This window comes from Clinocottus analis, unplaced genomic scaffold (assembly GCF_023055335.1).
Source record: "Clinocottus analis isolate CAN_PGR_092001 unplaced genomic scaffold, fCliAna1.0.p SCAF_21, whole genome shotgun sequence".
NCBI classification, from domain to species: domain Eukaryota; kingdom Metazoa; phylum Chordata; class Actinopteri; order Perciformes; family Cottidae; genus Clinocottus; species Clinocottus analis.
The window spans coordinates 14304145-14318280 of NW_027175943.1; the positions used below are offsets into that span (position 1 = coordinate 14304145).

Genomic DNA, 14136 nt, shown 5'->3' on the forward strand with positions numbered 1-14136 from the left:
GCGCGTGTCCTCGTGTCATCGTCTCCGCATCATACGTGACACATTGCCAACCTCCCTGCTGCAGCGACTGAGCCTCCTGTTGTCCTGCTGAGGCGGCGCTTTCTAAATATACCCGCTACATGTGTGTGTCTGTGTTTGTGTGTCAGTCGGTGACACATACTGTTGTTTGTACCAGCGTGGCTCTTCTTGGCGTTATTACAGAGTACAGGATGGTTACTTTGGCGAGAAAGAGCTGGAACAAATGTTTCCGGCCCGAGAGAGGCCCATTTGTGTGCTTCAAAGCTGTTTGTCGTCGCCGGCTGTAACACACAGCGTGCTTCACTGCTGCAGGCAGGAGACGAAGATGTTAATGTCACACACTGGACGGGGAATATATCAGCCTCATAACTCATAACACGGCTTTATTTATAGTCTGTGTTACGATAATATAGAAAACATTACATAGATATTATTCAACCTTCTGTCTCTGAATACATTTAATATACAATATGCTCACAGAGGATTGTATATATATATATATATATATATATATATATATATATATATATATATATATATATATATATCCCACTGTGTGAATCTATCAGTATATAAACATCCATGTCTATAGATATTATGTATAATATGTATAATATGGATTCAGTGTAACTGTATACAGAAACACAGGCTATCTGACTTAACATTGCAGCTTTGTAAATGGTTAAGAAGCTGAAACTAATGACTATTAGTGGCTAATTAATCATTTATGGATCATTTATAAGCTATTTATGACAGCAACTGTTAACAAATAGTGAATGACAAACGCCAACTTAGCAACCCGAATGTTTCTTTTAAGCTTAACTGATCCATAAATCATGGTTAAATTGTTTATTAATCATGGTGAAGCTATTAGTAGCAACACATTAATCATTGAATAAAAGGCTCCTTAACTAAATATGCTGTATAAAATATAGCAGGTTCAATGTAACATAGAATTTGCAAGTCGTCCCCGTTAAAGCTCACATAAAAACATCTTTGTATGAATCCATGTGTTTCTTCATGAACCCACAAAGACACGGTGTGATGATAAAACCGCTGCTCGCGTTAACGTGAGAACGTGAAGCCTGAGCAGCTCGGATGGATCTATTTATAGTCCCGTGAATCTAATGATAACACTGATACTGTGTCTGACTTCCTGTGGCAACATGGCGTCAGGAGCTAGCGGGCTGCTTCTCTTCCACAAATAGACATGCACGCGGAAATAATCCGTGGTGCTGTCGGTCGAGTCTGTCCAAAACACACGGGGAGGGGAACATGAATAAATAAATACAAGCTATAAATGTGTAAGTCTCTCAGGAGGAGGAGCCGCGGCTCCGGTACCGGGAGCTGGACTCGATGCCAGTTTGCGCTGTCAGGGAATTCCGGGGGCCGCGCGGTGACGTCACGCGCGCGCTCGCGCCTCCGTTTCGCTCTGGCGTGTGTCTGAGTGCGCGCGGCTCTGTCCCTTTAAAACAGAGCTCAGCGCAACACGATCCCTGGCCGGCTGCTCGCGAGCGTGAAGCGGAGTAGAAGCGAGGAGGAACGGGAAGGAGCTCGACGCGGAGCGCCACGGAGACCCGGAGCGAGCGCGGCGGAGGCGCAGGCGGCCATCACGCGGAGTAATAACCCCGGTACACGCCACGGACACACCGGGGACGCGCGCTCGTATTTCACGGTCGTTTCGGGGGGACAAGCCGCACAGACTACCCGGGATTACGGCGCTGTAGCGCGGACCGGCTCGTCGGGAATTTCTCTGCAGACTCGGGAGCTTCAAACTTGCGGATACAGCGACCACAAAGGGAACCCGCGGGTACCCTCACGGAACCGGATCTATTGCTGTTTCTACTCGGCCAAAGTGTTTTTATTTTCCGGAGCGTCCATTTGTTTTCCTCTCCTCCAGCGACCGGTGAGTGCTGAGCGGCTTTGTGCTCCAGAGACACGAACACTTTGTTTTGGTTGTAACGACGCAAGTTTAGCAAAGAAAAGTGAGTTCAGACACATCTCATTGTTCAACGTGTCGCGCTGCTCCGACACCAGCAGAGCACATTGCGTTACTCTGGAGGTAAAGACTGTTGTGATTCAAGCCTGCGACCAGAGGACGATTGTAATTGATTAAAGCAGAACCCTTGATCTTCTATAATCAATGAGGTGCGTGCGTGCGCGTGTGTGCGTGTGAGAGAGAGAGAGTGTGTGTGTGTGCGTGTGTGTGTGTAGAGGGGGTTGTACTCTGTTTTTCCCTCAACCGCAGGTGACTCTTATCCAACGTGTGTGTGAATCAATTCGGAGAATTGTTTGTCACTTTCACGCTCACCATCATTACCGGACATGTTTAATCATTCAGTGCACGTGGATCGGAGTCATTTGTGTGTCTTGGACTGGTTGTGTGTTGGGTGTTTTCATCCATCCGAGGCTGTGCATGTGTTCCAGTGTGGAGACATTAGTGTGTCTGTCTGAGAAGCTGCTTCTCTTCCCAAAAGCAGCATATCGCTGCGGGACAGCCCGGGTCCTAGTTTGGTCATTGTTACCTTAAACTCCTGATCATCCCATGGCTAGAAAAGGGAAGGAGAGCTAGAGGACAGGGAGAGAAAATTGCCTGTGTAAGGAGATCTCACGCCATTGTGTGTGTGTGTGTGTGTGGGAGTGGTGGCTCTGCTGGAGTGGAGTGGGGGTGGGCAGGATCACTGAGGTCGGCAGCCGTATAAAGTGAATGGATAGCTGCCACCCCCCAGTCAATCCTTAGGCACACAAAGGGCCGGATTGAAAGGAAGTGATTTGCATCACCTCTCGTGGGGGAGGGGCTGTCCTTTAGGTCTGGCTCCCAGAGCCAGAGGCTGACCAGCATTGTTTGGTCAACGTGATCTGCTATCTAATTATTTACTTTCGCGGGGAACACCAGTCCAAACTTTAGTGACTTTTTGACTTTCAAACGCATTCCTGGCACCTTTCATCCTGATCCGTGCCCTCCACGGGAGTCAGCTGGGTTCACTTAGGGCAGCGTGCGCGCGCACGTCTTTGTTTTTGATCGGCTGCACCAAAAGCTGCACACTGTTTACGAAATGTCCTTAAACATGGGAGTTAAACGAGGTCTCGAGTAGTTTGGTGGGCGTGGAAAGACCCTTTGGAGTCGTTATTGATATTTGTGGTTATTACCGCAACGCCCCAAACGCGTTAACCCACCGGTTCCCCCCGCTGCTCTCTGGACACGCTGCTGACGAGCCTGTGCGGCTATTTGTCACTTTATTGCCCGCAATAAAGAAGCCCAGATCAGGAAGAGCGGGGTCTGCTGGCATGGGGGCGCGAACAGAAGAACAACAAGGAAGCCTTTGAAGCTTCACTTCCTATCAGGTCGATTGATCGGCTTCCAAACCAGAGCGCGTTTTGTCTGAAGTCTGCTGTAAAGAAGTTAAAGCTCCGAGCCGCCGCGCGCGGCCCCGCCCCCGTTTGTCCCGTGACCTCAATGCGGGTGCACGCGAGCCGGTGAATGAACAATCACCGCCCATTTTACTACGAGCGATGACGTGCACGGAAGATTATTAAAGAGACACACGAGCGAGAGAGAGAGAGGGAAGAGAGCGAGTGAAGAGAGCAAGAGGAGGAAAGAGGAAAGATAGCAAATGAAGAGGGGGGGGGAGCGAGGGAGGAGGAGAGAGAGCGAGGAGGGAAGAGAGAGAAAGTTAAGAGAGCGAGGCAAGAGTGTGAGGGAGGAGGAAAGAGCGAGGGAGGAGGAGAAAGAGAGAAAGTTAAGAGAGCAAGAGGAGGAGAGAGAGCGAGGCAAGAGTGTGAGGGAAGAGGAAAGAGCGAGGGAGGAGGAGGGAAGAGAGTGAAGAGAGCAAGAGGAGGCAAGAGAAAAGAGAGCGAGGAAAGAGTGCGAGAAGTGAGCAAGTGAAGAGAAGGAAAGAGAGCAATGGAAGTGAGCGAGGGAATAGGAAAGAGAGCAAGGGCAGAGGAGGAAAGAGAGCGAGGGAAGAAGCTGGAAATAGGTCTGCCAACTCAACAATCGTGCGAGTGAGTCAGACCTCTGGAGAGAGCAGAAGATGACGGCTCCCCTCCCACACCCTCGCTACCATTCAGGCTCTGAAAGGGGTTTTACAGATGTCCCAAGGAAATGAAGGATTCCTTTGATCTCATTAAGACGTTTCCTTACGTGTGTGTGGCTGCCATGGGAAATGGGTCAGTAGGCCGTCTGGAAGTGCTGACTCATCAAACGCTCTGACGGCTGATGGAGATGAAACAAGAGCTGTGTGCGTGTGTTGGCCGTGTGACACTCTTTTGGGGGTTCTCCTGCTGCAGAAAACACAACCACAATGCGTGCGTGTGCGTGTGTGTCAGAGAAGCGGGTGGGGGAAGTGATCGGGTGTCATAATGAAGCGTCTGTTTGTGTGACACCCAGCTGTTGCAACCTTTCCAGTAAAGGGTGTCATTTCTCCTCCGGCGACTGAAAACGAGAGCGAGGGGGATAAGTGAAGGAGGAGCAGGACAGCATCTGCCCCGAGGCGGTCCTCACACACCCCACACACACCCCAACAGGTCAGGCGCCAAAACACGAGTTCCCCCACGTGTGAGCGGGCACGACGGCTGGAAACCAGGCGAGGAATTTCCTTCAAGTCAGCGGGGACAGCGAACCTTGAAAGAGGAACTATTCAAACCCGTCTTCACACGGCATGTGTTAAGTACAGCGTTTAGGCCCCTCCCCCAAAAGCCCTGAACCCCGACCCCTCTGGGACTCGTCTGACGTATGAGAGGTCGTAAAGGCTTGAAATGGCGTAAATACAAATGATATCACATGACCATGACCTCGTCTATCATGTTATGGACAATTGTCGGTCTTTATTTGACGCTTTTTATGTGTCATGTGAAATAAAGCAGCTGTGTAATATAGTTTATGTTCCATCTTTCCCCCTAGTGTTTCTGTGATGTGACTGAACTATGTGGCCTCCTCTTTGTTTACCTTCTTTCTCTCACCTTGCGGGTGGAGGTGAGGGTGGTAGTGAGGGTGGAGGTGAGGGGTCGGGTCTTAGAGTTTGGTCAGAGAGGCATAAACTCAGTCGACCAGGTGTTGAATCCTGCGCTGCAGTGTGAGTCGGCCTGTGTGGATCTGCTGTGGTTTCTCACAATGTGGGCCAGACCCTGAAGAACAGGAAGTTGTCGACGTCGGTGGCGTTCGCCCCGTGTGGCGGTTCAAGAGTTGAGATGTTTTTACTGTCATCAGCACAGATAACCGTTATGCTATACCATGAAAAGATTATTCTGCTCCTCCTGACACACAACTACAATAAACTGAAGGTAAAAAATGAATAAAAATAAGACAATATAAAATATATAACAGCATTGCACAAATAGGATACTAGTATTGCTCATTGTATCTTTATACACTACGCATTGTCACATTGCTACAACACTGCTACATCACTGCTACATCACTGCTACATCACTGCTACAACACTGCTACATCACTGCTACAACATTGCTACAACATTGCTACAACATTGCTACAACACTGCTACAACACTGCTACAACACTGCTACATCACTGCTACAACACTGCTACAACACTGCTACAACACTGCTACAACACTGCTACAACACTGCTACAACATTGCTACAACACTGCTACATCACTGCTACATCACTGCTACATCACTGCTACAACACTGCTACAACACTGCTACAACACTGCTACATCACTGCTACATCACTGCTACATCACTGCTACAACACTGCTACAACACTGCTACATCACTGCTACATCACTGCTACATCACTGCTACAACACTGCTACAACACTGCTACAACATTGCTACAACACTGCTACATCACTGCTACATCACTGCTACAACACTGCTACAACACTGCTACATCACTGCTACATCACTGCTACAACATTGCTACAACAATGCTACAACACTGCTACAACACTGCTACATCACTGCTACATCACTGCTACATCACTGCTACAACACTGCTACATCACTGCTACATCACTGCTACAACACTGCTACATCACTGCTACATCACTGCTACAACATTGCTACAATGTCTCAGCGCGGTCGTGACATGACGTCACAGCAGACGTTCATTTGAAGCGTTATAGCTGCTGCTAAGCTACAAAGATTAAAGACAGGGAAGTGATGAAAAGAGCAAAAATGATAATGCCAACCATGAGGCCCTGACATCCTTCACTATACATTTTGATTGTGTGTGTGTGTGTGTGTGTGTGTGTGTGTGTGTGTGTGTGCAGCTCTGGGCCTGCTGTGTTCTCAGGAGGAAACGGATCATGATTCAGTCCAGAAGCTGCAGGCTGAACTTCCTGAGAGCGAGCAGCGGTTCAATCGCAGCCTCGGGGCGAGCAGAGAGACTGATGTACAACATGGTCTGCATTTTGAACAGACAACCCAAAAAGATGTTAGAAAAGAAGCAGCGGCGTCATCGTGTCTGGAGGCGGAGCTGAGTGGAGCAGCGGGGAGTTTACTTCCTGTTTGCTTCTCAGCCCCGAGAGAGAACGAGGGAAAGTTTTCCCTCTTGAGCTCAGTTCCTCTCCGTTATCTCTGGCTCCTTGCCACTGATGATGAGGCAATGCTGGAGGGGGGCTACACACAGTGTGTGTGTGTGTGACTCATACACAAAGCTACACACACACACCGTGGAAAGAATGTTCTTCCTTTATTTTTTTACCTCCCCCCACACCTCCTGTGACTACTTTCACCTCAACCACGTCGGCAAAATAAACGATAACTCAGCTGGCGAGTAGGATGAGTGCATCATGGGAGATTTTATTATTCATTTTTGAAGCGTTTGAACATCGGTATCTGAGGAATCTGTAAACAGGCCTTGGCTTCTCCGGCGCTGAGCGCACGGCGGCGTCACAACACGGCGCCGTGCGTCAGCGCGGCTCTGATAACCTCCAGCGCGTGCGCCATCGGCCCGCTCTGAGAGGAGCGCGGCAGCGGCCATCTGCACGCGATCTGTCATCGCAAAGCAAACAGGACTCACACATGTCCGTGTTGTTGTTGTTTGTGTTATTCGTACACGGCGGATGAGCCACGCTGCCGTGGAGGAAGAGGACGGTGAGCTCAGCCTCAGTAAACATGTTGACCGTCAAGACCCGAACGTGAAGTCCTCTGTCTCTCTGGCTCAGTTTAATAACTGTTTGTGAAGACGCGATGGGTGGCATGGCAACTGTTACCCAGGGAGCGTGTGTGTGTGTGTGTGTGTGTGTGTGTGTGTGTGTGTGTGTGTGAGGCCTGCATGTGGAATAAAAAACACCTGGAGAGAGGAGGGAGGGGATTTTTTCAACTCTCATTTCTGACTTTGAGGATGATTTTCCCTGAAAAGAGGCGCCGTGGTGTCCTGAGCTGTTCTGAGGTTTGTTTAACGATCAGAGGCATGGGAGACGCGTTCAGGGGCTTTTGAGGCGGCTCGGGTGTGGAAATCGAGAGTGATGACGATCAAGTCGTCGTTCGTTGTCGCCCACACCCCCTGCAGAGATCCGGTTTGTCGGGACGTTAACGGCGTTTCCCTTTCTTCAGCTGCAGGTGTTGAGTCATTATTTCACTCTCACAAACACAAACGCCTCAATTCAGAAAATCCAGACTGAAGCTTCCTCTGTAACAAAGAGTTTCTGTGAAAATGAAGCGAGGAGGAGTTCTCCAACACACACACACACACACACACACACACACACACACACACTGATATGTCTTTTCATTCACATTTACCAGAAGGAAAGGAGCAGACGAGGCTTTCCTCTTTAACACAGCGTCCGATGGCTTTCAGGTCAGTTGTGTGTCTGGTTTGTGTTGACGAGGCTTGTGTGAGTCATGAGTTGGTCACACGTGCCGTTCACAAGATGACTGTGTGTCTGAGGTGTATTTTTAGAGTGAAACTGAGCGGGTTGTGTGAGTTGACTTGTTGTTTCACATCATCAGACTCACACGAGATCACTTTCCTCTCTTTTATTACGATCAGAAAGATACACAGGTCTTTACAACAGGAAGCCTCCGCCTTCAACCCCCATCACCCAGGACACACACACACACACACACACACACACACACACACACACACACACACACACACACACACACCCTTTTGGGAGGCCTACTTCCTGCGGTTGTGACGAGAGCTTCCTCTCTCCGCCGAGCTCTGTTCCCCTTCTTTTCGTGTGTGTGTGTGTGTGTGTGTGTGTGTGTGTGTGGGTGTGTGTGTGTGTGTGTGTGTGGCCTCTTGTCTTCTTGGTTTTCTACCAGGCCTCGTCCTGTTTGTTGTTTCTATCACTCAGCGATGGAGATGTAGGGCAACTGTTTGCCCTAATTATGTCACTTGGGTCTTGTTGACGGGTGACTGTTTGGTTGCTGGTTGCTAGTTGCTGCTAAGCTAAAGCTTCTCGCTGTGGAGATAGGACAGGATGTTTGAGCTGGCCTGCGCGTGGAGCAGATGTGAGGGAGGACACACACATGCCAGAGGACACAACGTAAGACAAACAGGAGCTTGTGTCCGTCCTGTTATGGCGTGGAGGTTCTGCGTGTCACAGGATGAAAGCTGCAGCTCTCCTCCTGAAAGAGGGCTGTGTTGTTCTGCTGGACTCGCAGCAGATAATCGCCCGTCATGGAGGTTGGACGCCTCGCTGTTTGTGCTCGGAAACAAGGTTCTGCTCGCCGTGTCCTCGCCTGACCCGCAGACCCGTGTGTGTGTGTGTGTGTGTGGATGTGGACGTGATGATGTTGGACTGCATTGTCGTCACGGAACGGCATGCACTGATGTTTGCACATGCACACACAAATAAACACTCTCTCACACACACACACACACACACACACAGGGGCCTGGCAACAAGCTGAAGGAGGGCGGATGCAGGTGTTCCTGTGTGTGTGTGTGTGTGTGTGTGTGTGTGTGTGTGTGTGTGTGTGTGTGTGTGAGAGAGAGAGAGAGGCAGAGGGAGGGAAATGCATGGTGTTTCCTTCAGGACACAATCTCTATCTGGGATGATTATGTAACGTCTATAGAGGGCGAGGGAGGACACACAGAGAGAGAGAGAGAGGCCTTGCATGGCCTTTCCTCATCCTCTGCCAGAAGCTCGGCGCTGCCAGAGCGTTTCCCTCGCTCAGTGCTCTGTTATCTGCCTTATCGGGTCATTTCCTCTCAGACTCTTCAGTGAGCGTCTCTCTCTCTCCGTTCAGCCGTCAGCGTCTCCTCCTCTGGGTTCGTCGTGGTCGCTCTCGGTGGAGGTGTGTGTTGACCCGCCTGAGGCCGTGCTGATCCCCAGAACTCAGTCACTGTGTTCCTCTCACGCCGTTTGTCGCCTCTGGGTTTTGTGTCACGTGGGCTCACGGAGCATTGATTTACTTTGTGTGTCTTTGTTCGGTGGCACGGGGCATTGAGCTGCTTCCTGCTCTCTCTGGGTTTGGTTGACAACCGGCGGCACAGCTCCGTCTCCTCGCCGGCGCCTCTGGCTCGGCCCCGCCGGCTCGGCCCCGCCGGCTCGGCCCCGCCTCCCAGCTGCTGGCTGCCGTCGCTCAAACAACGAAGGTGTTGACGCGAGCGGCTCTCTGATGTCTGGTGTCAGTGAGAGATGCGACTTGAAGGTGTACCACGGGGGGATTTCTGAAACGTTCCCTGAAGAGACGAGCGGAGCGGCAACAACTGTCCTCACATGACGTTGAGAGCAGATCAGACGTCAGCGCGTTGTATTAATTTATTCTGACTTTTCCGATCTCACAACACGCGTACGATGATGTAATCAAAAGACCGATGGACCGGTTCCAGGAATCCGCCTCGTCGTTTCTCTTCAACGACTCTGGAAGTTTGAGTCTTTTCTCGACCGAGATGCAAAGCCCCCCTCGCCCCCGCAGCTCGTCATCACTTCCTGTTTGTCTCTCTAAACACACACACACACACACACACACACACTCCACCATGCGACGCGTTGGATAGGAAGCCGAAGTGACATCACAAAGTCCAAAAAATTTCCCAGTGTTGTGACATCAGTGGCGGTACAGGAACACGCCCCCGTGGTGTCCCGGGGGGGCGGAGCTTAAGGCCGGCGGTTTTGGGTAAGTCCTCTCACGGAGGCGCTGAGTCATCAGTCAGGGGGGTTCCCCCGAAAAATGAAAGTGTGGGAGCGTAATGCTGCTCGCACACGCCCGGCAGCAGCGCTGAACACCACGACGCACAGCGGCGCCTGATGGAAGCTGTGAGGCCGTGTCCTCGCTCACGCTGCTGCTGGACAGGCTGAGAGCGACGTGATGGTCAGGGAAGCAACTGGAGGAGACGGCCGCTTGGACACACACACACACACACACACACACACACACACACACACACACACACACACACACACACACACACACACACACACACTGTGTGAAAGTGGTAATTACAACCTCGCCGCTGCGTCCCCGTTTGCACTCAGCGCTCACAGCTGGAGCTCTTTCTCCGTTCCTCTTTCTTCTGTTTTCAGTCACACTTTCCTTGCCTCTCTCCTTGCCTCTCTCCTTACCTCTCTCCTTGCCTCTCTCCTTCCCTCTCTCCTTCCCTCTCTTCTTCCCTCTCTCCTTGCCTCTCTCCTTGCCTCTCTCCTTGCCTCTCTCCTTCCCTCTCTCCTTCCCTCTCTCCTTGCCTCTCTCCTTCCCCCAGTGAGCCCAGTGTTTAATTATTGGTGCCCATGTTTCCCAGCGCTGCTCCTTTCATAAGGGTTGTCTCTTCCTGTTGTCGCTGAGCCCCGACTGTGTCGTCCTCCCTCTCTGTCAGCCCCCTCAAGCTTTCCTCTGCACTCAGGTGAGGCCTCACAGGTGAAGCCTCACAGGTGACGCATCTCTCTGGACCGTCAGACAAAAGAGGGTTTTGGTCCAGACTTTAAGCACAGACGCTGAGCCATCACACACTCAGGCTTCATATCCCTTCATGCCTCTGCAGTGTGTGTGTGTGTGTGTGTGTGTGTGTGTGTGTGTGTGTGTGTGTGTGTGTGTGTGTGTGTGTGTGTGTGTGTGTGTGTGTGTGTGTGTGTGTGTGTGTGTGTGTGTGTGTCACGCGCCTTCTTGTTGTCTTCACGACAGCTTGACATGAATGTTTGGTCTTCTCTGTGTTTCAGGGTGGAGGAGACCCGAGAGAGATGATTGGCAGCCGAAGCTGAGCCATACCATAAGTGTGAAACAATAACTTGGAGCTACTCTGAAAAGGTACGCTCGCCCTGTGTGTGTGTGTGTGTGTGTGTGTGTGTGTGTGTGTGTGTGTGTGTGTGTGTGTGTGTGTGTGTGTGTGTGTGTGTGTGTGTGTTAGTCGTTTGTCTTCCCGCATGTCGTGTGCAGCCTTGACTGTTACCGCCAGCCTATCTTCACATAGCAGCAGCGCCTGGAATGAAGATCACCACCAGTCAGAAGGAAGAGATAGAGGTGTGTGTGTGTGTGTGTGTGTGTGTGTGTGTGTGTGTGTGTGTGTGTGTGTGTGTGTGTGTGTGTCATAGTAAAGCACCCGTCCTAGAAAGCTGAACGAGTCCAGTAGTTGAACTATGCACTACTGGGCTTTAAATAGAGACAGAGGGAGTCAGAGCTGGAGGAGTCAGAGGAGCTAAGTTTAGGATCTGGTGGAGCTGAGCAAGAGAAATGATTCATAACCTCTTTCTTCTACGTTTCAGTCCCACTGTGACGCAAATCAAATATTCTTGGTATCGTGGTTTCGTCATCTGTTTAAATTGTGTCATCTGAACCAGAGAGCAGCAGATGAGATGTTGGTGTTGTCAGAGGATTGAAGATGATGCATCAGGATGAAGATATCTGAACGCGTTAAGACTTGTTTGTAACAGCAGCCGCGAGTGAGGGTGTGAATCCATCCTGCTCAGGCTGTCAGGGATCTCTTTTGTGTTTTTTAATCAAGGTACTTTGAAACACGGTCCTCTTAGTGTGTGTGTGTGTGTGTGTGTGTGTGTGTGTGTGTGTGTGTGTGTGTGTGTGTGTGTGTGTGTGTGTGTGTGTGTGTGTGTGTGTGCGTGTTTCAAAGCAGGGAGGGAAAGGAGATATCTCTCAGCTTCTTTTATGTGTTTTCCGCTCAACCGTTCTCCTTTGTTTGTGTTTGTGTGTGTGCGTGCTGGAAGGTGTGTGGGCGTTTTTAGTGGCAGCGTTCCACCTCTCCTCTCCACTTCCCCTCCACCTCCCTCCATCCCTTCCCTCCTCTCCATCTTTTCTCCTTAATCTATCCTTCCATCCTGTTCCGACCGTCTGTCGCCGCTGCCCCCCTCTCCCTCTCCATCACGCCTGCTGTAATGAGATTAAACCTTAGTGTATCCACTGGGCATGCACACGCACGCACACTTCATGCACACACCCCTCTGAGTGCCGCGGCACACACACACACACACACACACACGTACACACAATTATCCACTTAAGAGAGCGCACCATTCTCTCTCGCATGCACTAAATCAGCACAAGCCTCACACGACCAAGCAGCTTGCACACTTGGCATCGCCTCCGACACACACACACACACACACACACACACACACACACACACACACACACACACACACACACACACACACACACTTGGCTCGTGACCAAGGCCTCTCACTCGTTCCCTCTGTCTCTGGTTATCAGGAGGCCCATGGTAAGGATTACAGTAACCCCAGGTCTGTCCTTGTAGGTGAGCTCCCCACTGAGCCATCTGGGCCTCCGTACTAATCCTGCTCTCTGCAGACCGGCTCACTGGCGCCTCCTAGAGGTGGATTAACTCGTAGCAGCCGGCTTCAGACAAAGACATCCGTCATGATTTGAGACTTCTACATCATCCAGCTAGAACAGAACCAGGAAACGAGTGTAAACTCAGGTTTTATTCTGGTTTCATTCTGGTTGCAGGAAGCTCTCCTCCCTCCTCTGCTCTCCACATGCACCAACAAGCCCATTCAACAGAGAGCACACTTGCATTTATTGACTTCTCAATGTCTCTCTCTCTCTCTCTCTCTCTCTCTCTCTCTCTCTCTCTCTCTCTCTCTCTCTCTCTCTCTCTCTCTCTCTCTCTCTCTCTCTGTCTCTCTCTAGCGGGCGTTGGGCTCCTGGTGCTCAGGTCTGAGGCGTCGGACCGTTCAGATATTCTCAGAGTGAGTGAGGCCCTCTCTGTGCTGCAGTGGAGGGCTTCACAGATACAGCTAGTCTGGTGAGCTCTCTTATTCACTGTGACAGCTCAAGGACACACTGTGTTCATGTAACGTGCAAACTGCTGTCACTTAACCTTTAAACACACGATGCATGCATAGAAATATGTAGCCGTACAAGTGGACATGTTTAAATTCAAGCATGTCAAATGCATCTTTGAAAAAGTATGTTTTCATTGGAGGCATCACATGTGGGTGCAGCTTGAACACCAACTGGTGTTTGTTGCTTCATGACAAGTCATTTGATCACAAATCCAATAAGGAGACCACAACATTGTGTGTGTATGTATGTATGTATGTATGTGTGTATGTATGTGTGTGTGTATGTATGTATGTATGTATGGATATTATTGCATTACAACAGCAGCACCTAGTGATTACATTTAAAATGTGTTACGTTCTTCAGGTTGTTTTGACATTGAGTCACTGAGCTGTTCCTCCTCTGTGTGTGTGTCTGTGTGTGTGTGTGTGTGTGTGTGTGTGTGTGTGTGTGCAGGCTGGATGCATCACGCAGTAGAGCAGTTTGGCGGGCGTGGCACACGGGATTCCTTCCCTCTGGACGGACTCAACCGGGGACCATGGGCTCCTGTGGGCGGCCGCGCCTGGCAGCCATCTGCCAGGTCTGTGACCATGACGACACACACACACACACACACACACCTTTACCAACCTCATCACTTTAATCCATCAGCTGGAACCTTTCATTGTGTTGTTAACTGGACTGTAAACTGTGAGACGATGTGATTGACGGTGCGTCTCTGTTCCTCTTCAGGTGTTCACCTGGAATGAACCAACACCAGCTCCTCTCCCATCTACCTCCTGGTCCCATGGCCGGACTCAACCACCCCAGTAAATTCTTCAATAATGGGTAAGTCATGCACACTAAGAAGCAACAGGTGGAAAACATTTACTTGTGTTGTAGGTTAGATCGTTTTTTGTGTCTTTGTTGTAATTTTCTTAATTCCTTTCGTCTTCTC

The 14136-nt window shown here is 50.4% G+C and overlaps 1 protein-coding gene across 1 annotated transcript in view; it reads left to right on the plus strand.

The window, feature by feature from the left end:
- Positions 1–14136, plus strand: part of kdm6ba (lysine (K)-specific demethylase 6B, a) — an 84127-nt gene that overhangs the window by 58958 nt on the left and 11033 nt on the right. Inside the window, exons 6-9 of the mRNA XM_068587603.1 lie at positions 11105–11192; positions 13047–13161; positions 13656–13779; positions 13932–14027. Coding sequence (XP_068443704.1) covers positions 13661–13779; positions 13932–14027 — 215 coding nt within the window. The 5' untranslated portion in view covers positions 11105–11192; positions 13047–13161; positions 13656–13660. The remainder of the gene's footprint in view (positions 1–11104; positions 11193–13046; positions 13162–13655; positions 13780–13931; positions 14028–14136) is intronic.